The following is a 25,003-nucleotide window of genomic DNA, read 5'->3' on the forward strand; positions in this document are numbered from 1 at the left end:
GCAGGGCAACCAGACTGGACTTCTGGGTCTGAGGGAGAAAGGGCTGGGGGCTTGGCCTCTGGCCCTGAGGGAGATGGGCCGGCTTGGGAGGGGAGGGCACTTGACTTCAACTGCTGTGTTCTTGCTTGGGGGGAATCTGGAAGTCTGTATCCCTGGGACCTCAAGGGAGAAACGCACTGGGGCCCAGGGAGGCTCCGATGTGGCATCCCTGGAGGGGCAGTAAGGTGATGGTGGGTGGGAGGGAGGAGAGCTGGGATGAGAGTCCCGAGGGAGGACCCAAACTCCAGGGGCAGAGCTCACGACCCAGACCCCTGGCTGGGCGCTTGCAGGGGGTGGGACGCCTGGACTCTCAAGGGGCGGGGGCCCGCGCAGCCTCCCACCCGGGGTTCCCGAGCCGCTCGGCTCTGCGCAGAGCTGCCACGCTATTGTCCTGGCCGCGAAGGCGGGGCCGGCGCGGGGCGGGGCTGGCGGCGCCGGCGCAGCCCGGGGGCGGCGGGAGGAGGCGGCGGCGGCGGCGGCGCTGGGAGCTCCTGTCACCGCTGGGGCCGGGCCGGGCCAGGCGGGAGTGCAGGGGACGTGAGGGAGCCAGGGCCGGGATATGGGGCCCGCCAGCCCCGCCGCTCGCGGTCTGGGCCGCCGCCGGGGCCCGCAGCCGCTGCCGCTGTTGCTGCTGCTTCTGCGCGCGCAGCTCGCCGTCGGGAGCCTGACCGGTGGGAGCCCCGGCGCGGCCGAGGTGAGGCCGGGCCGGGTCGTGGGGGAGGGGGCAGGGGTGGGATCGGGCCTCCGGACCCCGACGCGGACATGTCCTGGGCAGAAAGCGCAGTATTTCCACCCAGGTGGCTAGCCCCCAGGCGTCCCTTACAGCACAAGGCATTCATGAATCTAAGCTCCCTCATCATCCGACGCCCCAGCCCCCTCCCACCCCTAGCATAGGAACTGGGTTCTCCCGAGCCCCAGGTCCCAGAAGTAGGGACGCCCCCTCTAGCCTCGCTCACCCAAGGCGCCCCAGTCCCAGCCCCTTCCCTCCTGAATTCAGGACCCACCAGGCAGCGAGGCACTGGGAGCCAAGCATCCAGGCCCCTTGCAACCTCTGGACCCATACGAGAGCGATCGCTGCCTCCCACAACCCAGAAGCCCAGACCCTCACAGCCACCACCGCCCCCGACCAGAGTGTAGCTCTCCAGTTCTCAAGGACCTGGTGTCCAGGCCTGCAGGGCCCCGAAGCCAGGGCTTGTCATCTTTGCAATGGGAGCCCGAGATAGGGTTGGAGGGAGGAGGGGCCAGAACGCCTGGGTTCTCGCCTCCTCCCCCGCGATTCAGGTTTAACCCCTTCGGGCTCCAGCGCGGCTGTGCTGGGGTGGGGGCGGAGCCTGTCTCCGCGGCAACAAGGCCGCGAGCATCCCGGGGGACCCGGGTCGCCATAGCAACAGGAGAGCTGGGGCGCCCCCGCCCTACGGGAGCTGTTTCCCAGGGAACGTTGCCTCCACGGAGGCGGGCGCGCGATGCTTGGGGGAGGGGGCTGGTACTTGGGGGGGGGGCTGAATAGCTGTGTCCTAGAGAGCAAAGGACCAGGGGGACCCGAATTGCAAACGTCCTCCAGGCCCTTACTGTCCCCTCCGCCTCCACCTCCAGGCCCCGGGGTCGGCCCAGGTGGCAGGACTATGCGGGCGCCTAACCCTTCACCGGGACCTGCGCACCGGCCGCTGGGAGCCAGACCCGCAGCTCTCCCGGCGCTGTCTCCGGGACCCGCAGCGCGCGCTGGAGTACTGCAGACAGGTGGGCGGGACCTGCGGGAGGGGCGTGGTCAGCAGGAGAGCCGGTCCAAAGTGGGGGCGGAGTAGCCCCAGGGAAGCCAGATTCGCAAAGGCGTGGTCCCGGGAGACGCCAGAGCTAAGGCCTGGGGATCTAAGGGGGCGTGACCAGCGAAGAGGCAAGGCCTGGCGAGGCTAGCGCAGAACCTGTTTGAAGAAACGGAATCAGCAAGAGGGAGCGAACGGCGCAAAGACACCCGCTGAGGAAGATAGCTAGGGAAGAGACAGGGTTTAGCGATCTGTGGCGGGCTTTGTAGGGAGTACGGATGTAGGAGGGAGCGGCAGGCAGGAGGAGCCGAGACCGATGCGAGAGCGTGGAGGGCTCAGGGGCGTGCCTGTGAAAAGGCACAAAGAGCAAAATGCTTGACCTGAGAGGCAGCGCAGGGCTTAAAGGAGACTGGGCGTTAGGGAGAGATGAACCTGCTGGGGAGCCGGGGACGTGGGCTTAGAGGGTTTAGCTTCTGCGCAGGTGGAGCCCGGGGCTGAGGATGGGAAAGTTGCTAGGGGGCGTGGCTAGAGGGCCCAAGGGCCTCATTACCTAAGGCTGGCTCTCCTGAGAAGCAGGACCTAGGGGGATGTCCTTACCCTGGAAAGGGGACGGGGACAATGGACAGAGGTGACTTGGCAGGGGCGGGGCCGTGGGTTGATGGCTTCCACCTGCTCTCTGGGCCACCAGATGTATCCGGAGCTGCAGATTGCGCGTGTGGAGCAGGCTACACAGGCCATCCCCATGGAGCGCTGGTGCGGGGGCGCCCGGGGCGGCCGCTGTGCCCACCCCCACCACCACGTTGTGCCTTTCCGCTGCCTGCGTGAGTCACGAGCTGGGGGGTGGGGACTGAGGTGGGAGCCTCCCTGGGGTGAGATTCTGAGCCCCCTGTCTTGGGCCCACCTTAGGGGACTGGGTGCCTGCATCTCAAGTGGAGCAGAGATGCCTCTGATGCTAAAATATGTGTATTCTAAGGAGGGTGGGGCTGGTGGCCACGGAAGGGTCTCACCCTGGGGTCCCTCATCCCCCAGCTGGTGAATTTGTGAGCGAGGCCCTGCTGGTGCCGGAAGGCTGCCGGTTCTTACACCAGGAACGCATGGACCAGTGCGAGAGTTCCACCCGGAGGCATCAGGAGGCACAGGAGGTCAGAACCCTGGCCTGCCCATCCACCCCCAATCCACTCCCCCAGAATCCAGGAGTCCGGCCCCGAATCCCCTTCCCTTCCAGAACCCAGGGGTCTGGACCTCCAGAAGCCTCTGCCCACTGGGATCTAGGAACTCCACCCTCCAACCTCTTCTGCCACAACCAGGAATCCCTGAGGCTCTCAGCCTCACCAGCCCCCACGGCCCAGGCATCCAGGCTCCCCATCTGCCTGCCGCAGCCCCCCAACCCTGGCATCTGGGCCACTCTTCCTGCAGGCCTGCAGCTCCCAAGGCCTCATCCTGCATGGCTCGGGCATGCTTTTGCCCTGTGGCGCGGATCGGTTCCGAGGTGTGGAGTATGTGTGCTGCCCCCCTCCAGTGACCCCTGACCCATCCGGGACAGCCGCTGGGTGAGTGGGAGGGAACCCTCCATGCCCACCCCAAGGCTACTGAAGCAGGGGTTGGGAGCGTGGGGGCTGGGCCAGGTTCTTACTGCCCAAGTCCTCTGCTGCTCCCCCAGTGACCCCTCCACCCGGGCCTGGCCCCCGGGGGGCAGAGTAGAGGGAGGTGAGGATGAGGAAGAGGAGGAGCCCTTCCTGCAGCCAGTAGATGACTACTTCGTGGAGCCCCCACAGGCTGAAGAGGAGGAAGAGGACAGAGCCCCACCCCCAAGCTCCCATGCCCCTGAAGTGGCCAGCAAAGGTGAGGCAGTGTCTGAATCCCCAGCCCTCCCCACCCAAGAGTGAGGGCGATTTGGGGGAGCCTTGGTATCGGGTATCTTTAGGAGAGAACGGTGGGGCACAGGCCCAGCTGGGGGGAAGGGAAGAGACAGGAGGAGCTTTGGCTAGAGAAGGAAGGGCTAGCCCATGAAGAGTGCAGAAGGTCAGGGTGCTTTGATGGGACTTGGAAGCGGAGTGGCCATTTGTAGGCCCTAAAAGATCATTTTAGGGCAGCTTGGAAGACGGTCTAAGTGAATCCTAAGCTTTGCAAGAATGGAACTACATCTGCCATGATGCCAGGCAGCAGCCCGGCTAACCTGGATGCATGATGGTCTTCCGTGTGCTCTAGGGAAGGTAGTTCTCCAGGTAGGACAGGGGATGGGGAGGCCGGTCAGCAGCTCATCTGGTCCCTGGTCTTGCAGTCACTCCCACCCCAAGGCCCACAGACGGCGTGGATGTTTACTTCGGCATGCCCGGGGAAATCAGCGAGCATGAGGGGTTCCTGCGGGCCAAGATGGACCTGGAGGAGCGGAGGATGCGCCAGATTAATGAGGTGAAGATCCTGGGGGCCTGGGACCCGCTCCCAGGGCAGAGCACCCTCAGTGCCAAGGAATCCCCGGGGACACATTGAGCCTGCCTGCGAGGGCTCCCCAAGCCCCCTTAGACCCTGTGCCCTCAGCACCACCCCCTAGGATGGCTAGGGAGTTCCGACTCCCCTAGAAACCCGTTGAGAAGCTGTCGGTCTGTGCGAATCCTGATCTGGGGCACTGTTCACCTTAAACTCCTCTGCGTATTCCTCCTTGGGAGCCCACGAGTCGGTGGGACTCAGCAGACCTGGAGCTCCCAAAGTCTTGGAGAGGGACTGGGGGACCCACCAGATGGGCTCAGGGTGGATTCCAGGATCACGAAGCTCCCTGCCCCCACCCCAGGTGATGCGTGAATGGGCCATGGCGGACAACCAGTCCAAGAACCTGCCTAAAGCTGACAGACAGGCACTCAATGAGGTAGGCTGGCCCCCACGGGTCCTCCCTAGAGCTCGCATGGTCCTGCCCCACTTGGCTCTACCTGCTTCCTACATCCCCCCACCCCACCTCACCCGGCCCCACCCCACGATTGGCCCAGGCCTTTGCCTGACACTGCTCTCTGCACTGAGATCGGCCAGGCTCACCCCATCCTGACTTGACTTCCCTCTGAGGCCTGACCCTGGCGTCCTCCTCCAAGCCCCACTGGCTACAGATGCAGCCAGATCCTCCTAGGCCTTGCTTCATCCCCAGATCCTTCTAGGCCTGTCCTCATCCCCGTGGGACTCTGGCCTCCCTCTCTAATCTCACTTTTACTTGGCCCCTCCTCATTCAGCCCAGCCTCATAACTCTTGATCTCACCAACCAGCAACCTTGCCAGCAGGCAGCCCCCGTGTTCACTGCATAGACCCCACTCGTTACCTTTATTCCGGCTCTTGGTTCACCACTGTTAGTCTCATTTAGTCTCCAAGTTGGCCCTCTCCAGACCTGGAGCCCAGACCGCTTCTTCATACTTGGTCCCTTCTACTTTGCCATTAGCCAGTTCTGGCCCCAGATTGTTCCCTCCCAGTCTTACCGTATGCACCCTTAGACTGGCTCCCAGCAGGCCCAGTCCCACCCCCACTGTACCTGACCCTGCACCTTACCCCTTCTGGCCAGTCTCCTTTGATCTAGTCTAACCCCAAGTTGGCTCTGCCCTGGGCCGAGCCCCACTGCACCCCAGCCTTCTGTCCCCAGAGCTCTGCCTTTGCAGACTCGCTTTCACCCATCTTCATCTCTCCTGACCCTCTGCCTACCCCCTCACCAGCACTTCCAGTCCATTCTGCAGACCCTGGAGGAGCAGGTGTCTGGTGAGCGACAGCGCCTGGTGGAGACCCACGCCACCCGAGTCATCGCCCTTATCAACGACCAGCGCCGGGCCGCCCTGGAGGGCTTCCTGGCAGCACTGCAGGGGGATCCTCCTCAGGTGTGGGGCCCGTGGGGGGCACAGAGCAGAGGGTGAGAAGGGCTGGGGCAGGCCCCGGGCAGCCTTTGTCCCTCCCGCAGGCGGAGCGCGTGCTGCTGGCCCTGCGGCGCTACCTGCGTGCGGAGCAGAAGGAGCAGAGACACACACTGCGCCACTACCAGCACGTGGCTGCCGTGGACCCTGAGAAAGCCCAGCAGATGCGCTTCCAGGTGCGCACTCCTGATCCTCCTCCCGTCCCTGGGCCCCTCTTAGCGCCTCAAGACCCCTTCCCATCCCTTCACTCCGTTTCCTGTCTCCTGGATTCCTGCTTCCTGATCCTGGGACACGGCCTCCTGCCTCCTTTGTCCCATGGGTTCCCATTTCCAGTCCCTTGGGTTTCTACCACCTTTCCCCAAATCTCTTTCCTGTGCCTTAGACCTCATTCTTGACCTTGAACCCTTTTGGTCCCGAACCACACTTGTTTCCTCTGTCTGTGGCCTCAGATTCTTGGGCCTCTGTCCCAGGCATTCTCTTCCTGCCCATGAAATGCTTGGTACTTCTGGGACCACCAAGCCCTGCCTTTGAAGCCTGCCTTGCTATACACCCTCCAGTCTCTCTTCCTGTCTCCAGCTCTTCTGCCTGCTCCCCAGACCCGATTTTCTGCCCCTCCTGCCCCAATCACCTCTACTCACTGTCTTCTGCGCCACAGTCTGTGCACCCACCTTGTCTCCTGTGCCCCACTTTCCTGGCGACACTCTTCTTCCTTGTACCTCACTTCCTTTCCCAAGCCTCTCACTTCCTGTCTTCTGTAGTTCTGCTCTTTGTGTCCTGCTTCTCTGTTTTCATGTTCCTTCCATCTACGGCCCAATTCCTGACCCTGCTTCCTTCTCCCTACGTCCATCTCCCCTTTGCCAGCCTGCATGGCCCAGCTCACAGGTCGTGCCCCCTCCCCCACAGGTGCAGACTCACCTTCGGGTGATTGAGGAGAGGATGAACCAGAGCCTGGGACTCCTTGACCAGAACCCTCAGCTGGCTCAGGAGCTGCGGCCCCAGATCCGTGAGTGCCCATTGCCTTTGGTCCCCTTCTAGATGGCTGAGACCTTGACCTTGACCCCTAGCCTTCAACATCTCCCACCTATTTCAGTTCCTGTGTCGCAAACCACCCCAGAACTTAGGGATTTAAGTCAACGACCAGTGTTCTTTGTTCACGACTCTGCCCTCTAGTCTGGGTTCAGCTGGGCGGTTCTTCTGGTAGTTAAACATGCAGTTATGTCTCGCTAGCAGATCCTCTGGGGGCTGAGTCTCTGCCACACAGGCCTCTCTCCCTCTCCAAGTCAGCTCAGCGCCTCTCTTCTCCATGGAGTATCTTGATGTGGCTTTTCCAGCAGGGTAGCTGGCTGTCACATATGGTGGTTTAGGACACCCCCACCCCCAAGCACAAAAGTAGAAGTTGAGACCTGAACCGGTGCCCCTATGGGGTTCTGGCATCCCAGGTGGCAGCTCTATCTGTTGTGCCACAACACCGGTCCTGCCCATCTACTGCAAACTCAGTACAGATTAGAGGGGAGGGGCCCACGTCAGCATGAATGCCGGGAACTGTGAGCTGCCCAGCTGCCAGGCCTGCTGTGATTTCCTCCTGGACGTCCCTCACCTAAACGTGGATCTCCTGGTGTCTGAGGAAGCCATACTCTCGGAGCTTCATCCTACGCCCGCCCTGCCAGGGCTGTCTCCATCCACTCCCTTCTTTGCCAGATCACACCTACAGCTGACCCACTCTCAGGGCTGACTCTGCTGTCAGCAGGGTCTCCCCAGTGCTCCAGGGCTAGGGCGGCTCTCGCCCACCCCGTTTTGTTTTGTGAAATCCCTGTGCTTACGGCCTCAGCTGACTTCAAGCCTATTCCCCTCAGAGGAACTCCTCCACTCAGAACGCCTGGGTCCCAGCGAATTGGAAGCCCCTGCCCCTGGGGGCAGCAGTGAGGACAAGAGTGGGCTGCTGCCTCCAGATTCCAAGGACGGTGAGTGAGCCTGGCTGTAGATAACCCCAGACTCTGGGGGAGGCAAGGCCCTGACTTCATCTCTAACCCGATATCTGGGAGCCCTCAGCCACAGCAGTGAAGGGGTGGGGAGGAATGGCAGAGGTTGTGGGGGCCACTGCAAGCTCCCTGGCCCTCTCTCCGCACCCCGGGAGGGGCTTTCTCCACCCCTCTCTGATGAAGACCTCCTCTTCCCACCCCACCCCTGCCTTGCCTCCGCTGGCTGCTAGCAGACACCCCCATGACCCTTCCAAAAGGTGAGTGTCTCGCAGGGTAGAGCCCAGCCACTCAACCCACTGAACTCCTGAACCCACAACAGAAACGGGTCCAAACCTTGGGAACCCCAGGCCTCCTGGGGTGCAGTCTGCCGCCCTTTGTGACCCCCTCCTCGGGCAGGGGGTACCATCCCCCTGTACCCTCGAGGGTGAGAAACGACTTGGGGGGTAGGGTCCACAGAACAAGAGGCTGCATCCCCTGGGAAAGAGAAGCCATCCCTGTTGGAGCAGTATGAGCAAAAGGTAAGAGAGTCAGACCCGTGGGCTCCTGCAGGACAGAGGGAGGCTGCACTCCTGGGTCTGAGGGAGGAGGGGGCTGAGGACATGGACTTCAGGCTCCTAGGAAAGAAGTGGACCTGGGGATGCCTCTTGGGCCTCTGGGGTGGGGGAGGGGACAGCCAGGACACATGGCACCTCCCCTCCTCTCCCCCCAGGTGAATGTGACTATTCCAAGGGGTTTTCCCTTCCACTCATCGGAGATTCAAAGAGATGAGCTGGTAAGAGGAGGGAGCTCTTGGGCACCCAAGGGGAGAGGTCAGAGGTCAGTGGCTAGGCTGTGACTCCCACAGCCACACCAAAAGAGCTTCACAGATGTCCCCTGCTCCACTGCTTCTCCCTGCAGGCACCCGCGGGGACCGGCGTGTCCCGTGAGGCCGTGTCCGGCCTGCTGATCATGGGGGCAGGCGGGGGGTCCCTGATTGTCCTCTCCCTGCTGCTCCTACGCAAGAAGAAGCCCCATGGGGCCATTAGCCACGGAGTGGTAGAGGTGAGAGGCACAAGGGTGCGGGGGGGGGGCACGTGGGCTGTCAGGTCCCGGCGCCCCATGACCTCTCCCCGCCCCTCCTGCAGGTGGACCCCATGCTGACCCTGGAGGAGCAGCAGCTCCGTGAACTGCAGCGGCATGGCTACGAGAACCCCACCTACCGCTTCCTGGAGGAACGACCCTGAACCCGCCCTCTTCACACCCTCAGCTGAGCCCGGACCCCCCTCTTCCTGGAGCCCCGGAACCCTGACTCCCAGCCTAGAGTGGGAAGAGGGGTCTTGAAAAGTTCATTTCATACCCTTTGTGAGGGGCTGGAAATTATTTCCCCTTTCCAATTCCATCTCCACCCCTAAGAAATCCCCAGGTGTTCCCAGCTGCCTCCCCACTGGGAACCTCCTCACTTTAATTTATTTTGTAAGTTAATTTATTGCACCTTAAGGTGACCACCTCCTTGGTCCCAGTGTCTGTTGTTCCTTGAAATTCACCCTCCCACGTCTCCCCACTAACATCCCAATAAAGTCCTCTTACCCACCAGGCTGTCCTGTGTCTGCATCACAGCCCAGCCAGTGTCCATCTGTTCTAGGCCTCCTTCAATTCTTTCTTTATTTATTTGAAAGGCAGAACTACAGAGAGGCATAGGCAGAGAGAGAGGTCCTCCATCCACTGGTTCGCTCCCCAAATGGCCACAACCACCAGAGCTGAGTTGATCAGGAGCCAGGAGCTTCTTCTGGGTCTCCATGAGGCTGCAGGGCCCAAGGACCTGGCCCATCTTCTACTGCTTTCCCACGCCACAGCAGAGAGCTGGATCGCAAGCAGAGCCGCCGGGATTCGAACCAGAAGCCATATGGGTTGCCAGCACTGCAGGCAGCAGCTTTACCCGCCCCTTCACCTCACGTAGCTTTAAATCTTGGCAGGATCTAAGGAGGGGCTGGCGCTCAGGGGCGGAGCCCAAAGACCTGGGATTGGCTCCCCGCGCCTACTCGGGAGCTTTCCAGGGTGCTGAACTGGCTGCGCCTTCCAGGCCTCTGCCCGTGGGTTAGCGGCGTGGGCTCTAAGCAGGCTGAGTTCTCTCTACTCGCCCTCACACAGTAGCACACAGCATCCACCTGAACCTGCGGGCGCTGTAAGAACCTGGGAATCTTGAACTATCCTTCCTATCTCATTCCCCCAAACCTTCACCTCTCTTTAAGGATCCCCACGGGGCGTGGAAATTCCGGGCACGTGTCCGGGAGAGGGCTATGTGCCATCTACAAGACACTGGAAGTTACGCTCCCACGTGTACCACTGTGTGATGTGCTTGAGTCAGCCCTCTGCGTGTGCTGTTACCTATCCCGAGAAGGTTGTAAAGGGAATTGGAAAGGACTAATATTTGAGGAGTTATTAGAACTGTGACTGCCACTTAGCAAGTAGAGGGGCCTTCAAAAACTTCATGGAAAATGCATGTCGTGAAGAAATATGCATGGGTAGAAAATTGCACCAAAATAAACTTCCTTTTCACAAACTTTGAAATCCCCTCATATTTGTTACATTTTGGAACATTGTAACAGCAAACAGTGCCAGGCACTGCTCTGAGGGTTCCATGCTTTGGCAATCTTAATCATTAGTTCCATTCTAGGGGTAGGTACTGTGACTATGCCCACTGATTAGGAATGAAGGCAGAGAGGTCACGTCAGGTGTCAAGGTCACCATCTGCAAAGGGCCAGAGCTAGGAATTCCATCCAAACATCCTGGCCCCAGCATCCATAATCTTGGCCACATTGCAACCTGCTGTCTAAGTAACTCAAGGGTGTCTCACGAGATAGCAAACTGCTCTGCGAAGTTCCAGGTCAGACCGTTGCAGACTTGCCAGCAGATGGCAGTAATGTGCCATGTTCGAATGTCTGTGCAACACAGGCTTTTTCTGCCACATGGTTTGGGCAGGGAGTGCTTCTTTCTAATTCTCCCAAAAGCCTACAGGCTAGCAATGACTCTTCACAATATATACATGCAGATATAAGTCGTTTATATTAAATGTGCACCTGGTAGATGTTAGAAGGAAGATGCAAGGCGGATACAATGCCACAGTCGTGTTAACAAACTGTACCACCTTTCCGGTACTGGTTACACCTTTTCTTTTACTCAGATGTGCCTGGCAGAAATCTATTATCAACATCACATGCAAGGGGAAAAGATGCCTTTGTGTTTCCACAACCAGGAGTGACAAATAGATTAACAACACGCAAGAAACTCCCAGCAGATGGGCAGGAAATGAAAGGCCACACTGCTCAGTGCAGTCAGTGTGTGACGCTGTAAGAAAGTTGGCAGATTCGTGGAAATACTGAATACTAAAATACTAAAATACTGTTATTTAAGTTTCAGCAGGAAAAATAAGTTTTCTATTCTCCATTTGATGCTCTTGTATCCCATTGAAGATGATTTGATAATTCTGGTTTTTTAAAAAATATTTTATTTATTTATTTGAGAGGTAGATTTATAGACAGAGAGAGAGATAGAGAGAGGAAGAGAGAGAGAGGTCTTCCATCTTCTGGTTCACTCCCCAAATGGCTGCAATGGCCGGAGCTGGACTCATCTGAAGCCAGGAGCTTCTTCCAGGACTCCCACACAGGTGCAGGGGCCCAAGGACCTGGGCCATCTTCTACTGTTTTCCCAGGCCATAACAGAGAGCTGGAACGGAAGAAGAGCAGCAGGGACTAGAAATGGTGTTCTACGGGATATAGACTGGTGTTCTATGGGATTCCAGCACTGCAGGAGAATTAGCCCAGTACGCCACAGTGCCAGTCCTGATAATTCATCTTTTAATAATGCGAAGCTGCTATCATATTAGTGGTGTGTGAGTGTGTGTGAGTGAGTGTGTTTGTGTCTTCGTGCAGGCTGCTGTAACAGGATACCACAGACTGAATGGCTTAAACAAGACACACTGTTTCTCACAGCTGCAGCTGCCAGCAGACTCGCTGTCTGATGAGGGCCGTCTTGCTGGTCTCCACACTGCCATCTTGGTGCGGTGTCCTCCCTCACATGGCGCAGAAAGGGGAAGTAAGCCCTCTCACATCTCTTCTCATAAGGTCACAGATCTCATGATGAAGGCTGCAGCCTCATGACATAATCACCTCCCGAAGTCCCCATACACAAATGCTATTCCACTGAGGTTTTCAGTTTCAATATATGAACTCGGAGGTGGAGACACAAACATGCAGTCAGGGGCCAGGGCTGCGGCTCAGCAGGCTAACTCACTGCCTGCGACACCAGCATCCCATAACCGAGTGAGATCCAAGTCCCCACTCTCCTGCTTCTGATGAAGCTCCCTGCTAATGCGCCTGGGAAAACAGCAGATGATGGTCCAAGTACTTGGTCCCTGCACCCATGTGGGAGACCCTGATAGAGTTCTGAGCTCCTGGCTTCAATCTCATCCAGTCCTAGCCATTGTGTTCATCTGGGGAGTGAACCAGTGGAAAGTTTTCTCTTTCTCTCTCTCTGCCCTTCAAATAAATTTTAAAAATTAAAAATAAAAAAATGCAGTCCATCACCATACCAATCCGGATATACATCCTTTTTATTATTTTTAAAAGATGTGTTTATTTATTATTTGAAAGTCAGAGACAGAAAGAGAGAGAAAGATCTTCACCTACTGGTTCACTCCCCAAATGGCCACAACGGCCAGGGCTGGGCCAGACCAAAGCTAGCAGCCAGGAGCTTCATCCAGGTCTCACACACGGGTGTAAGGGCCCAAGGACTTGGGTCAGCCCCCACTGCTTCTCTAGGAACATTAGCAAGGAACTGGATTGGAAGTGGAGCAGCTGGGACTTGAACCCACACCCATATGTGATGCCAGTGCTGCAGATGGTGGCTTAATCTATTGTGCCACACTGCTGGCTCCAGATATACATCTTTTTAAATTTTTTAAAAAAGATTTATGGGGCCAGCGCCGTGGCACACTAGGTTAATCCTCCACCTGTGACGCCGGCATCCCATATGGGCGCCGGTTCTAGCCCCGGCTGCTCCTCTTCCAGTCCAGCTCTCTGCTGTGGCCTAAGAAAGCAGTGGAGGATGACCCAAGTGCTTGGGCCCTTGCACCCACATGGGAGACCTGGAGGAAGCTCCTGGCTCCTGGCTTCAGATCGGCACAGCTCTGGCCATTGCAGCCACTTGGGGAGTGAACTAATGGAAGGAAGACCTCTCTCTCTCTCTCTCTCTCTCTAACTCTTTAAAAAAGATTTTATTTATTTATTTGACAGGCAGAGTTAGAGAGAGAGAGAGAGAGAGAGAGAGAGAGAATCTTTCATCCGCTGGTTCACTCCCCAAATGGCCACAACAGACAGAGCTGCGCTGATCCGGAGCCAGGAGTTTTTTCCGAGTCTTCTACGTGGGTTCAGGGGCCCAAGCACTTGGACTATCTTCTGCTGCTTTCCCAGGCACATTAGCAAGTAGCTGGATCAGAAGCAGAGCAGCTGGGGCTTGAACCAGTGCCCATATAGGATGCTGGCCCCGCAGATGGCAGCTTAACCTGCTACACCACAGTGCTGGCCCAATATATCCATCTTATGTCAATGAAATCTGAGATGCCATGCATGGTAATAAGACAATAATAATAAAGTAAATATTAGATTGTGTCACACAGTTGTGTGATGGCTTTCAAGTACATTCTCCTTAGAATCAATGACATACAGTACATGCCCACGAACTCCATGGACCAGCTGTCACTGTGTCAGCGCTGTAGGAACACCCATGCTGGCACACGGTAGTTGATATAGGAGGCTTCACACTGGCATCCCTGATAACTCTGCTGCCCAACAACCGTGCCCTTGGAGAGCGCCTCCACACCGACTCTGGGCTTGGTCATGTGATTTTGCCACATGGTGTGTTAATCAGCTTTTCATGACTACAGTGAAATACCCAAGAGACGCTAACTTTACAAGGAGAAGAGGTTTACTTTGGCTTACAGTTTTGGGGGTTCACAGTCCAAGGTCAGGTGGCCCCATAGGCTTGGCATCCCCTGAAGGAGCTCTTGCTGGGGAAGTCCCGAGGTGGTGCCAAGGAGCTCACAGCGAGAGGGAGCTCGGGATGTGGGCAGAGGAAGGGTCATACGGTGGGCCAGGAAGCAGAGAGCAGCTGGGCTCCACTTGGGCTTACACAACCGGCCCTCTGGCAAGAGACACTCCCAAGGGCACGCCTCCAGTGACTTAAGGACCTCCCAGACACCAGAACTGGACTAACCTTCACCCTGGGGATGCTCCCCCTGCCCCCACAGTTCCAGGCATCTCAGCTGAGCTGTCAGAAGTTGTCTTGGAATTCGCACCTGCAGCCACGTGAGCAGCCAAAGCAAGATGGCAGAACTGCCAGCTGAGCCCAGTTTGCAGAATCAGAAACAGATAAGGTTTCTTCCATTTTTATTCATTTGAGAGACAGAGGGAGGAGGGTGGGGGCAGAGGGAAGAGAGGGTGAGAGCACTCCCATTGGCTGGCTCTTTCCCCAAATGCCTACACTGGCCAAGGCTGGATGGGGCTGGGGCCAGAGCTGGGAGGAACTGGGAATGCAACCCAGGTCTTCCATGAGGGTGGCAGGAGCCCAGCTACTGGAGCCCTCACCTCGTCTCCCAGGGTCCACATCGGCAGGAAACTGGAGTCCGGAGCTGGAGGCAGGCATCAAACCCAGGTATTCTGATATGGGACAAGGGTACCTTAACCGCTAGACTACATGCCTGGTCCCCAAAGCGGTTGTTCTAACCCCTAAGTTTTGGGGTGTAGACACTGGCAAATGCCCTGAAGTGTGCCTATTCAAGAGGTCTTCCAAGAGTTCACAGGAAATGTGCATGATGTGGGGCCAGTGTGTGGCACAACGGGCTAAGCCGCTGCTTACAACATCAGCATCCCATGTGGCACCTGTTTGAGTCTCGCTTACTCCCAATCCAGGTCCCTGCTAACTCACCTGGGAAAGCAGCAGAGGACGGCTCAAGGTCTTGGGCCCCTGCACTCATGCAGGAGACCTGGATGGAGCTCCTGATTCCTGGCTTTGGCCTGGCCCAGTCCCATCAACTGCCACCATTTGGGGAGTGAACCAGCGGTTGGACCATCTCTCTGCCACTCTCTCTTTCAAATTAATCTTTAAGAAAATGCATCACGGGAAAATGTATGCATGGATTTTTACTTTTTTACACCAAAATAAACTTCATCGTTTAATTCTAATTTTCCACAACCATTTTCAGGCACCCTCATATTCACTTAGTATGCTGTCACCAAGAGGCTCTGAGCAGATGGTCCCAGGGATTTCAGGGTGGGGGCCCTTTGGGTGATTAGAGTGTGGCGGAGGAAACAGCAGAGGCCGTGGGACCAGTACAAGTTGGGAGCATTGTGGATCACTCCAGAGGCAGGCACTGAGGCCTGAGGATTTGAGAACAAGTTTATTTGGAAGGGATGGAGAACGCTGGCAGGGGAGGTGAGAAGAGACACAGAGATGGTAAGGAATGGTATCAAGCCCGAACCCTAGGACCTGGAGCTGTAGTGTGGTGTGGGCACGCGGGGAGCCCGAGTTGAACACTCATGTCTGAGTGACTCCTACAGGGACAGTGGGAACCGGGCGCATTCAGAAGCCATCTCCTATCAGCCATGGGTTGAAGGCTGCTGGCATAAGAAGCGGGCACGAACTCCCTGGATCGAGACTTGCCGTGCTCATACGCAGAGCAGAGAGAGGGGCAGTGGTCCGAAAACGCTCCCGGTAAACACTGGCGAGCCACCATGTGGGTACAGGGTGAGGGTGACGGGATGTGGGCTTGGCACCCACGGTGTCTGCTATGTGTTCCACCCAGGCAACAACGTTCATCCAAACCTGAGCCCGCCACAGGGCACCACAGCCACTCCCCAGCACCAGCGGCCCAGGAAAGATCACAGCACGGCAGTTCTAGTCCAAACTGAGTTTAATGGGGAGTTTCAGGCAGGGGTCAGGGGGCCTGACCCTGGGATGATGTAGGGATGCCCCGAGTACTACATAGGGCACATTTCATCTAAATTTCCAGGTATAAAGACCTCAGTCAGGGGAGATGATCCAAAAAAAAATCCCGGTGGGTAAAGCAACAGGGGCTCAGGGTGTTTCACAGAAACAATCAAGGGGCCTCGATTTCACAGAAATCATCAAGAAGGCACCTTGTGGGTGGGGGAGGGGCATCACACCACCCCCAAATATTGGGGACTGCTCAACCCCCCCAGCAGCCACTTCAGGGTTTTAATGTAAGACCCCAATGGCAGGACACTGCACATACATTATCATGGATTTGCATCATTCGCATACGCTGGCTGTCCCACAGGACGGTGGGGACTGGAAAATCAGTCCAGGTTCTGGGTTTGAGTCCTAAGAGGACAGGCCTGGGGGCGCCACACGGCTCCTCTTCAACAGCTGCCGGAGCTGTGGACAAGCGAGGCAGAGTGAGACGCTGGGGAGGAAGGGGTCGGGGAGAAGCCCAGAGGGGTCGGCTGGGTTCGAAGGCCAGAGGGCCAGACTCAAGACTTGGCGTTGGAGGCGAAAGGCTGAAGTAACACACCCAGAGAGGGCCGGGAGCCAGAACTGGGGGTGGAGGGAAAGGGGCTGCTCTCTCGGGGTCCCCACCGGGGGTCAAGGGGCAGAGGCAAGGACTCAAAAGCCATATTTAAGATTTGGACCTCGTGTTCCAGGGGATCAGAGGTCACACCTTGGGGTCAAGTACAGGTCCCACTTTGAGGTCAGGGTCAGAGTCACTCTCCTGAGGTATAGAACCTGACACTGAGGTCAAAGGTCATACTGGAGGCCGGGGTTGGGTGGGGTGGAGGTCACCTTTTGGGATTAGAAGGCACCCTCTAAAGGCGGGACTGGGGGTGGGGGCAGTGGTCAGGCTCAGTGCTCACCCCCTCGGGGCCCGGCCCGGGCCGCAGCAGGTGTACAGGCTGCTCATTCTCCAGGTTGCGAAGTGTGGGGTCTGCCCCCGCTGCCAGCAGGTGCCGCACGATGGCCTCCTGGGGCGGCCCAGGGGGCAGGGCAGCCGCCATGTGGAGGGCTGTGTTCCCGTGGGCCTGGAACAGCGAGGGAAAGGTGGTAAGGATGTGGTCTCTGCTGGCCTGGGCACCTTACACTTCCCCAGGCCCCACCCCACACGGCCCCTGCACCCTCCCTGTCTGTCCTACACTCTGCCCGCCTCCACCGCCCCCTCTGCATCCCGCTATCCCTCCCTGGCGGCTCTCGCCCGATCTGCAGGTCCCAGCCTGGGCCCCCACCTTCATGTTGACAAAGGCCCGCAGGTCTCCCCGTGGCAGCTCCAGCAGCAGCTGAACCAGGGTAGGGTTGGCAGCCTGCACGGCCAAGTGCAGAACCGTCTTGTTGCTCTTGATCTCCTGCGGGAGGGGAGGGACGGCTCACAGAAGTGTACATTCACCGGCAGGATTCTCCTACCCAAGTGTCTCTGAGGCTCGGAGGAGCTCTCCCGGCTGGCACTTTCTATTTTTAACACACTGAACGCACCCTGTTTACAAGAACAGGAGTCGCAGCTCTAAGACTACACCCAGGGCTGGCGAGCTGTTGTCTTTGTATCTTAGAAGAAAGAAAAGACATTTTCTAAAATGAAACTTCATTATGTGCCTTTATGCAGTCTGGAATAATAATGAACACGAACACTTTAATGCGTGGGGAGTGGCAGAACAACCTAGTTTGCTCACCAGATAAACTACCGAGAGAAAACAAAGAGATGGAGGAGCTGTATTCAGATCCTGATTTTTTTTAATGAAAAAATAAATTGTCGCTTCTAAGCCAAAGCACAGCCAGGATATTTGAGATTATCATTAAGCTTTTACAGTGCAACTGGGGTTAGAAGAGTTATCTTTTAAAGGCACAGATGTTTAATGAAATGGATGGTTTCTGTCTCTTATATCACAGGGTATTTAATACAAGAGAATGAGGCAGGAGCATCAGAACATTTTAAAACCAAAAAATAGGAAGTAAAATGCAACATTACAAACATCAGCTTAAGACTGTCCCATCACACAACGTGGTGGACATTTGATTCTGTGGGGCGGCCTGTGAAGAGGCTGCCGCCGCAGGGAAGGAACTTCACTAATCATGAGCCAGGTTCTAGGCCCGGACTTCCTGGGCTCTAATCCCCTCTCTGACACTCACAGTTTATAAGCGTTCTGGGGGCCGGCACTGTGGCGCAGTGGGCTAATCTGCCATTTGCAATGCTGGCACCCCATATCGGAACACCGGTTCCAGTCCCAGCTGTTCCGTTTTCAAATCAGCTCCCTGCTAAAGCACCTGGGAAGGTAGTGGGAGGTGGCCCAAGTGCTTGCGTTCCTGTCACCCACCTGGGAGGTCTGGAGGGAGGCCCAGGCTCCTGACTTTGGCCTGGCCCAGTCCTGACCGTTATGGCCATTTGTGGAGTGAACCATCAGATGGAAGATCTCTCTCTCTAACTCTGACTTTCAACTAAATAAATAAATCTTTAAAAAGAAAATTTCTGACTCCCTGTACCTGTTTCCAAACCAGCAGAATACAGAAAGTAGTAAGAATCCCTGCCTTACACGGTGTTTGTGAGAATCCATGACTAGGGGCCTCACATGTAAGCTAAGATCAGTAACCTCATTGCCAGCTTGACATCAGGGCACAGAGAAGTGATGGAACACGATGGGGGTCACACAGCTAGGAAGAGGCAAGGTCAGTGGCCCCATCCTATACGCCCACCCATGGGCCCGCCACCCACAGCCCAGCTCACCTGGCTGGTGTGGTCAGCACCCACATGCAGCAACATCTGAACGCAAGCCAGCCTGTCTCGGGCTTGGGTACTCAGCCCCTGGGGACAGAGGTTGGGTGGGCACATGGCGACATTGAAGGCCAGGATAGCTGTGTGGAGGGGAGTGAGTCCTGCAGAACAGAGAGAGTGAGGGAGCTATACTGGAGCACCTGCCCCACCCTGCCCCACCTGCCCCACCAGTCCTGCCCATGTTCACCTTACCTTCAAAGTCTCTGGCTTCCAGGTCAACCTGGACCCCTGAGTTAAACACAGCCTGATGGTGGGGAGAAGACAGGGTGCTATTACAAAGGGGTCTCCCCAGGCCTCCCAGCTCTAGAAGCCAGGATCTGAGCAACTGGTCTACCCGAGCCTCCCCCCCCCACCCCCAGCCCGCTGCCAGCTGGCCGTACCGAGAGCACTCCCGGCAGTCCATAGGTGGCAGCCACGTGCAAGATGGAACGTCCCTGATGGTCGGTGGCATTCGGCTCTGCTCCCAGGCTCAGCAGATCCTCCACAATCAGGGGCTGGTTGGCGGCGGCAGCCACCAGCAGAGGGGTCTACAGGGTCACAGACGAGTTAGTCTGGGTGCCCTGAAGCCTCCCCTCTCAAAGCGAGGGATCCCAGTTGCCAGCGCCCTCAGGGCCAGGAACCAGGAGTACCATTCCCCTCTCCTCCAGGACTCCAGGCCTCACCTTGCCCTTATGCTCACGAACGTCCAGCTGCCTGTAGGCCTGGAGCACCTCGGCTGCGGCGTATGCTGCCCAGCGCAGGCCCCGGGCTGCAAACAGGTGCAGGAGCCTGAGGACAGGTGGGGGCAGCAGTGAGAACAGCCCCTCGGCTGAGCGAGGAGCCTGCAGGGCACCCCGTTTCCCCCATACTCACGTGTCCCCCTCTTCATCCTGGGCCAGCAGCTGTTGAGGCCCTAAAGCCAGCATGTGAGCTCGCGCTGTGTCCAGGGACGGCCCAGTAGAAGCGGGCAAAGGTGGGGGTCCCGGGGGGAGTCCCGAAACTCTCCAGGATGCTGGCTGTGGTATGGAAGGCTCTGCATACAGCCGAGTGCTGTCCAGGGAGTCCTGCAGGGTGCAGGTGATGATGGGGAGAGCAGTCAGCCGAGAACCCCCAGCCCTAACCACGCAGCACACACACACACATGCACACGCCCTGGTCAAGTGGCCAGGTGTCCCATCTGTGCCAAGTGACCCTGAACATTTGAGGAAGGGGATCTTCATCCAGCCCCAGACATCTCACAACTCAAAACTTCTCGGAGCCCCTCAGCCTGCTGTCCCCACCCTGTGTCTCACCTCCATCCCCAGGGAAAATGGGCACGACCGCCCTTGGTCCAAGGATAGGTGGAAATCAGGCGTGAGGGTAGCTTCCGCAGGACACATGGGGTAAGAGAAGGCACTGTCTGGATAGGCAGTGTGCATGCTGGAGTCCCAGTCTGGAAAGCCAGCGACGGGAGCCAGGTTGCCAAGGCCAGAGCCCACGGTGTCCTGGTGTCCTAGGAAGTGGGCACGGGGGGGCAGGGACAGGCCTGGTTACCACAGCTGGAGAATTCACAGCCAGGGCTGGGGTCTAGAACCTGGCACACCAAGCAGCTGGCACCTGGACTCCTGCCAGACTGACTGATGGGGTCTCTGAACTCTTGGGGTACCAAAATGCCAGCAGCCTGGGGCCCTGGAGGGCTGGGGCATAGCCTGTGGTCCCCAGGGAATCTGGGAGGGCCAGCTGAGTCCCAGCATGAACGAGGGCCTCCAAGCCCCCCACCCCAAGTCCTAACAGTTGTGGCTGGGCACTGGGGGAACCAGGGGCTTGCTCTCCCCAACTTACCAGGTTCCACCTCATTCACAGATGGGATCAGGGGCGGGGGCGGGGGCTGGGGCTGCAGCTGGGACTGGGGAGGTGGGAACTGTCCCTGTAAAGGTAGAAGCAGTTCATCCGAGTCAGTTCATCCGGCAGATGGCAGATTCCTCCGCCTCTGTTCGCAACCTGCCAGTCAGGACCGCAAGTCTCTAAGTCCCAAGGGCCCACCCAGCAAGGCACTAAATCCCTGTGGGACAGCTCCCGGGCCCCTGAGCGCTCCCGTTCCCAGGGCTCCCGGGCCTCACCGGGACCCCACCAGCATCTGGCTGCTGCTGGCGGCGCCTCTGTTCTTCCAGGAGCTTCTTCACCGTCTGTGTCGGGCAGTGGCTGCGTTCATTCCGGCTCACTGAGCGGGGGAGGAGGAGAGGAAGTCGTCAGGGGGTCCTTAAGTCACCAATCGCGCGGGGGAAGTGAGTGTGGGTGCCTCCTCCTCGCCCTCCCGCGCGGAAAAACTGGCACATTGTGCCGCCGAGAAGGAAGTCCAAAGCCAGCAGCAGATTCTGTGTGCGGCGCCCGCCCCCGCCTTTTCCTTCTCTTTGCTCCGCACTGTCCCTCCGACCCAACTTTCCACCAGCGTAGTGGAAACTGAGGAAGGGGGAGGAGGGCACCCCTCTGCAGCTCCCCTCGCTTCCGTAAAAAATCCCACCCCAGACCGCCCAGTCCGAAGGCTTCAGGAGTCTTCGGGCATCGCTCCCTGGAGACTTCTCTCCGGGTTGCCACTATCCCTGTGCTCTAGGGGCAAACCCCCTATTCCCCCCCCCCACCGGAAGCCAGGGCTCCGAGCCCTCCTCGATCCCTCTCCCACAAGGTAACAGCCCCCAGCACTCCAGGTGTCTGGGGGTCCAGGGCCCTACCCCGCAGACGCGGCGGTCCCAGAGCCCGGCATCCAATTCCCCAGGCCCCCCGAGCTCGGGCCCTCAGCCCCCTGACGTTCCGGTCCCCAAACTCCCTTCTTCCCAGCCCTCAGGAAGCTCTCAGACCCTCAAGCCTCAACCTTCCGAGCCGAGGTTCCGGCGAAGGAAGGGTTAAGCTGCCGAGGGCCGACTCGGAAACACCCAGCCGCGACGCACCGACGTCACGGCGCACACGCAAGGGAATCTTCCGTCTCCCCTTCCCCTCCCAGCGCCCGGCGGCAGGTGTCCTGCTCCGAGGCGGGGCGCGCGGCCAAGCGTGGCCCTGGTGGAATCCCCGCACGTGGGGAATTCCTGCCCAGCCCGGGGACCCTGGTCCGGGGGCGATGCGGGAAACCCGGGGCTGGACCAAGGTCACGGCCAGCGGGAACCCCAAGGCCAGGAGCCTAAGCTTCCAATCGATACTAGTGGCCGGTTTGAAACCACACCCCCAAAGACCGAATCAGGCCTTCTATGGGACGGGGTCTGGGTCCCCAGCCCCCTCCCCCCAAGGGTCCGAACTAGAGGTCTGAACCCTCTCCCCCCCAGGCCTTTCACCCTTGGGACCCAGGATTCCGGATCCCCAGTTCCCTGCGTCCCCAAGGACTCGGAGTCCAGAATCCCAGCCGCTCTGCGTCGCGACCCAAGAGTCCCGGCCTCTGTCCCTCCAAACGCCAGCACCCTCGCTCTCAGGACCTGGGCATCGAAGCTCCAGTTCGGTCTCTCGGGGACTGGAGAGTGCGGCCCCCCGCCCCTCGCTCCTAGCGGAGCTGAGCGCGCCTCCCCGGCCCTCGCTCCTTACCTCGGGGATTCCGTGGCGCGGATGGCGGGCCCCCAGGGCCGCGGCCTCGGCGCTGCGCCAGCCTCGCTGTTGTCCCGCGGAGCCGCCGCCGGGTCCCCAAGCTTTAGCAGGGTTCCCCCGCGCGTTTTTAAATTGGAGTTTGGGCTCCGCCCCGACCCGGCAAGGCTCCGCCCACAGGCCCGGGAGTCCCCGCGTCGCGCTCCAGCAAACCTAGCGAGGAGGAGCTGCTGACTCTTGGGTCTCCGGGGAGGAGGCGGGGACGGCGTCCCTGGCTTCTTGAGTGTGTACGTAGGGGGAGGGGGCTGCTGGTCTTAACTCCAGGGCCCTAGGCGGGGAGGGGCTGGGAGTACGGACACCCTGTACCTGGGGCTGGCCTTCTGCCCGTTAAGGGGTCGCGTGGCATCACATCTGCGTTTGAGTCACTGGCTCCAGCTTCCTGCTAACACGCACCGCGGGAGGCAGCAGGCTCAGGTCCTTGGGTCCCCGCCATCCATATGGGAGACCCCAACTGGGCTCCCAGCTTCTGCCTCCCGTCTGACCCAGCCTGGGCTGTTGTGGGCAGACAAAGGAGTGAGCCAGGGAGGGATGGAAGTGATTTCTCTCTCTCTCTTTATCTCTCTCTCTGCCTTTCAAATAAATAAAAATGAATTTAAATTTTTTTTAATTATCTCCTTTTTTTTTAAGAAGAGGACAGTTCTGTATCTGAGTACTGGGCGGGCTGGAATCACTCCCTTTCTCACATCACCTTCCCCGTCTCAGAGGGCAGGCTTCATGGATTCATTCAACACTTAAAGCCATGTATTTCATCAAGGGAGCACTCTGCTGGGTGCCCGGTCCCTGGGTCAGTGGACGCCCCTCTGTGCTGGGGCCCAAAGGCTGGCTCCTGCCAGAGGGCTCTCTCAGTTCTGGCCACATCCACCCCATCTGCTCCGCCTTCTGGATAGTTCCAGAACCTCCCTAGCACCCACCTCCTGGCCCATCTGCACTCCCACCTGGCTGGTCCTATCGGCCTCCTCATCTCCCCTCCCCTCCCCCCAGCTTGTTCCCCAAAGGCGGTCACAAGGACACCCCAGATAAACACACAGGAAGTGGGTGGCCTTGGTGCCAGCAGGGTGACATCCGCTACCTCTCAGCTCCCTCTCAGCTCCTCCAGACCTCTCTGGACACAGGTCTTGGCCAGGCCCCGTGCGCCCCCAGCCCACCATGGTCCCTCCAGGCCACATCCTGCTCCTGCTTTTCCTCCCAGGTGAAGACAGCGGTTTGGGGGGTGGGGATGGGGCAGCAGGTGTCTTAAGTGACATCTGAACAGCGGGGTGCTAAGGGCGGGCCCTTCCTTTCCTAAAGACCCCGTTCAGTTTCTGGGTCTGGGTCCCGGTGGAGTTGGGAGGCTGGGGGGGGGTGCGGGGGGACTGGGGATGAGTGGGAGCTGCCTGTTCATCCCCCCCCCCCCCGTTGCCGGGTCTCTGAGCCGCTGCCGCTGTTCTGTGGCTGGGTGCTCCTCTTCCCACTCGGCACCCCTGTCCCATTCGACCCCCCGGGACCCAGAAGACATCTCAGGGACCTTCCCTGCACCCTGCTTTGAGGGTCTCCCTCCCCCGCCTCATCCACCTGCTATGTCTCTCTACAGTGGCGGCAGCTCAGACGCCCCCAGGTGAGACAGCCTTCCCTCCCTTTGGCCCTGGCGCATCAGGTGTGCGGCTTCGGTCCCTAACGCTTGGCCTGCGCTCCACGCACACCACAGCGGGTCTCTCCACGCCACCAGCTCCTCTCCTTTTCCCAAATTAGAGGCTCCAGAGGACCTACAGCCCTCTCTGGGTAACCAAAGCCCCAGGGAGTCAGTGGCCCTGTTAGAGGGTCAGGGACCCCCCCATTATGTTGTGGGGATGGAGAGCACCGCCTGGGCTGGGAGGGACCTGCAGGTTCTTGTCGCCCGCATGTAAGAACACAACCAGGAGCTTTTAGATTGGGGGGGAAAGAACAGGGCTTGGTGAAAGGCAAAGGGGGCGAGCACACGCGGTGTAGGTGTGGGTAACCTTGAGAGTGAGCCCCCCACCTGCCCCCCAGGCTGGGGGCCGGCCTTGTCTTAGCATGCGGGTGGTGTTCAGGGCAGGGCCCTACCGGAGATGCAAAGGAGGCGGGGTTGGGGGTGGGGCTGTCGCGCGCCTGGTGGTCTTCAGGAAGGTGTGGCGGTGTCTGGGGCAGGATGGGAAGTGAGGCTGGGCTGCGTGTGGGCAGCGGGGGTGCTGAGTGTCCCTCTGAAGGAGATGGGTGTGGGCGTCCTCCCTCCTCCTCCCGCCCTCACTCCCCGCCTCTCCTTGGGAGTACCCCACGTGCCCGCCCGCAGCCCGGGGGGCCCTGGGGTGCCCTGGCTCCTTCTTCCCCAAGAGCAACTCCAGGGAATCCGCGCTCCCCCGCCCCCGCGGGGAACTTCCTGTCTCCCTGTGGCCGAAGCACAGCCCTGGGGATCCGGAACGCCCCCTCAGCCCCCTCCTCGTCTCGGGGGCCCCCCCCTCCAGGTTCCTGTTCCGGATGTGGGCCCCTCTCCCTGCCGCTCCTCGCGGGCCTTGTGGCTGCTGACGCCGTCGTGTCGCTGCTGGTTGTGGGGGTGGTGTTTGCGTGCGCCCGCCCACGTCACAGGCCCACCCAAGGTGAGGGCAGGGAAGGGGCGGGGCGGGGCCCGGAGTGTGGGCGGGGTCCCTAGGGAGGGGGTCCCAGGGATGGGACTCCAGGGGAAGCCCTGGAGGCAGTGCTGGGGAAGCCCTGGGGGAGGTGCCTGGGGGAGCCCCTGAGGAAAGCCCTGGCCCCCAGGGGTGGGGATGTGGGGCGCTGGTGGGTGGTCAGGCTTCAGCTCTCTCTCTTCCCTACCCCCAGAGGATGGCAAAATCTACATGAACATGCCGGGCCGGGGCTGACCCTCCTGTCACTTCGACCTTAGACTTCTGGCCCTCTCACCCTGGCCCCATGACACTGCCCTTTCTGTGCTGTCGATGGGAATAAAGCCACTGAAATGCCTCT

At 59.0% G+C, this 25,003-nt stretch overlaps 3 protein-coding genes across 8 annotated transcripts; 2 read left to right on the forward strand and 1 right to left on the reverse strand.

Moving 5' to 3' along the window:
- The first annotated feature begins 493 nt into the window (after positions 1-493).
- APLP1 (amyloid beta precursor like protein 1) lies at positions 494-9,272 on the forward strand. 3 transcript variants are annotated; one of them, XM_070062473.1, is made up of 17 exons: positions 494-733; positions 1,633-1,776; positions 2,488-2,620; positions 2,829-2,941; positions 3,216-3,349; positions 3,460-3,641; positions 4,081-4,211; positions 4,588-4,662; positions 5,486-5,644; positions 5,725-5,853; positions 6,581-6,680; positions 7,531-7,638; positions 7,887-7,913; positions 8,104-8,174; positions 8,366-8,428; positions 8,554-8,697; positions 8,781-9,272. In XM_070062473.1, the coding sequence occupies exons 1-17, from the start codon at positions 599-601 to the stop codon at positions 8,877-8,879; spliced, it is 1,947 nt and encodes a 648-aa protein (XP_069918574.1). In that variant the 5' UTR covers positions 494-598; the 3' UTR covers positions 8,880-9,272. The 3 variants fall into 3 exon arrangements, with proteins under 3 accessions (XP_069918574.1, XP_069918575.1, XP_069918576.1); XM_070062474.1 differs by having other exon boundaries at positions 7,890-7,913; XM_070062475.1 differs by lacking the exon at positions 7,887-7,913.
- A 6,311-nt stretch (positions 9,273-15,583) lies between these two features.
- NFKBID (NFKB inhibitor delta) lies at positions 15,584-22,129 on the reverse strand. Of its 4 annotated transcripts, none has more exons than XM_070062476.1 (11): positions 21,989-22,129; positions 20,542-20,642; positions 19,735-19,934; positions 19,316-19,506; positions 19,126-19,231; positions 18,844-18,990; positions 18,656-18,707; positions 18,416-18,564; positions 16,929-17,045; positions 16,563-16,727; positions 15,584-16,086 (listed from the first exon to the last, which is right to left on the reverse strand). In XM_070062476.1, the coding sequence occupies exons 3-11, from the start codon at positions 19,858-19,860 to the stop codon at positions 16,033-16,035; spliced, it is 1,107 nt and encodes a 368-aa protein (XP_069918577.1). In that variant the 5' UTR covers positions 19,861-19,934; positions 20,542-20,642; positions 21,989-22,129; the 3' UTR covers positions 15,584-16,032. The 4 variants fall into 4 exon arrangements, with proteins under 4 accessions (XP_069918577.1, XP_008247766.2, XP_069918579.1 ...); XM_008249544.4 differs by lacking the exon at positions 21,989-22,129 and adding an exon at positions 20,264-20,348 and having other exon boundaries at positions 20,542-20,722; XM_070062478.1 differs by lacking the exon at positions 21,989-22,129 and having other exon boundaries at positions 20,542-20,656.
- Positions 22,130-23,057: 928 nt separating this feature from the next.
- Positions 23,058-25,000, forward strand: HCST (hematopoietic cell signal transducer). The gene is made up of 4 exons (XM_002722226.5): positions 23,058-23,234; positions 23,616-23,639; positions 24,505-24,636; positions 24,860-25,000. The coding sequence occupies exons 1-4, from the start codon at positions 23,192-23,194 to the stop codon at positions 24,898-24,900; spliced, it is 240 nt and encodes a 79-aa protein (XP_002722272.1). The 5' UTR covers positions 23,058-23,191; the 3' UTR covers positions 24,901-25,000.
- The last annotated feature ends 3 nt before the right edge of the window (positions 25,001-25,003 follow it).

The sequence above is a fragment of the Oryctolagus cuniculus genome, chromosome 18 (genome assembly GCF_964237555.1).
Source record: "Oryctolagus cuniculus chromosome 18, mOryCun1.1, whole genome shotgun sequence".
NCBI classification, from domain to species: domain Eukaryota; kingdom Metazoa; phylum Chordata; class Mammalia; order Lagomorpha; family Leporidae; genus Oryctolagus; species Oryctolagus cuniculus.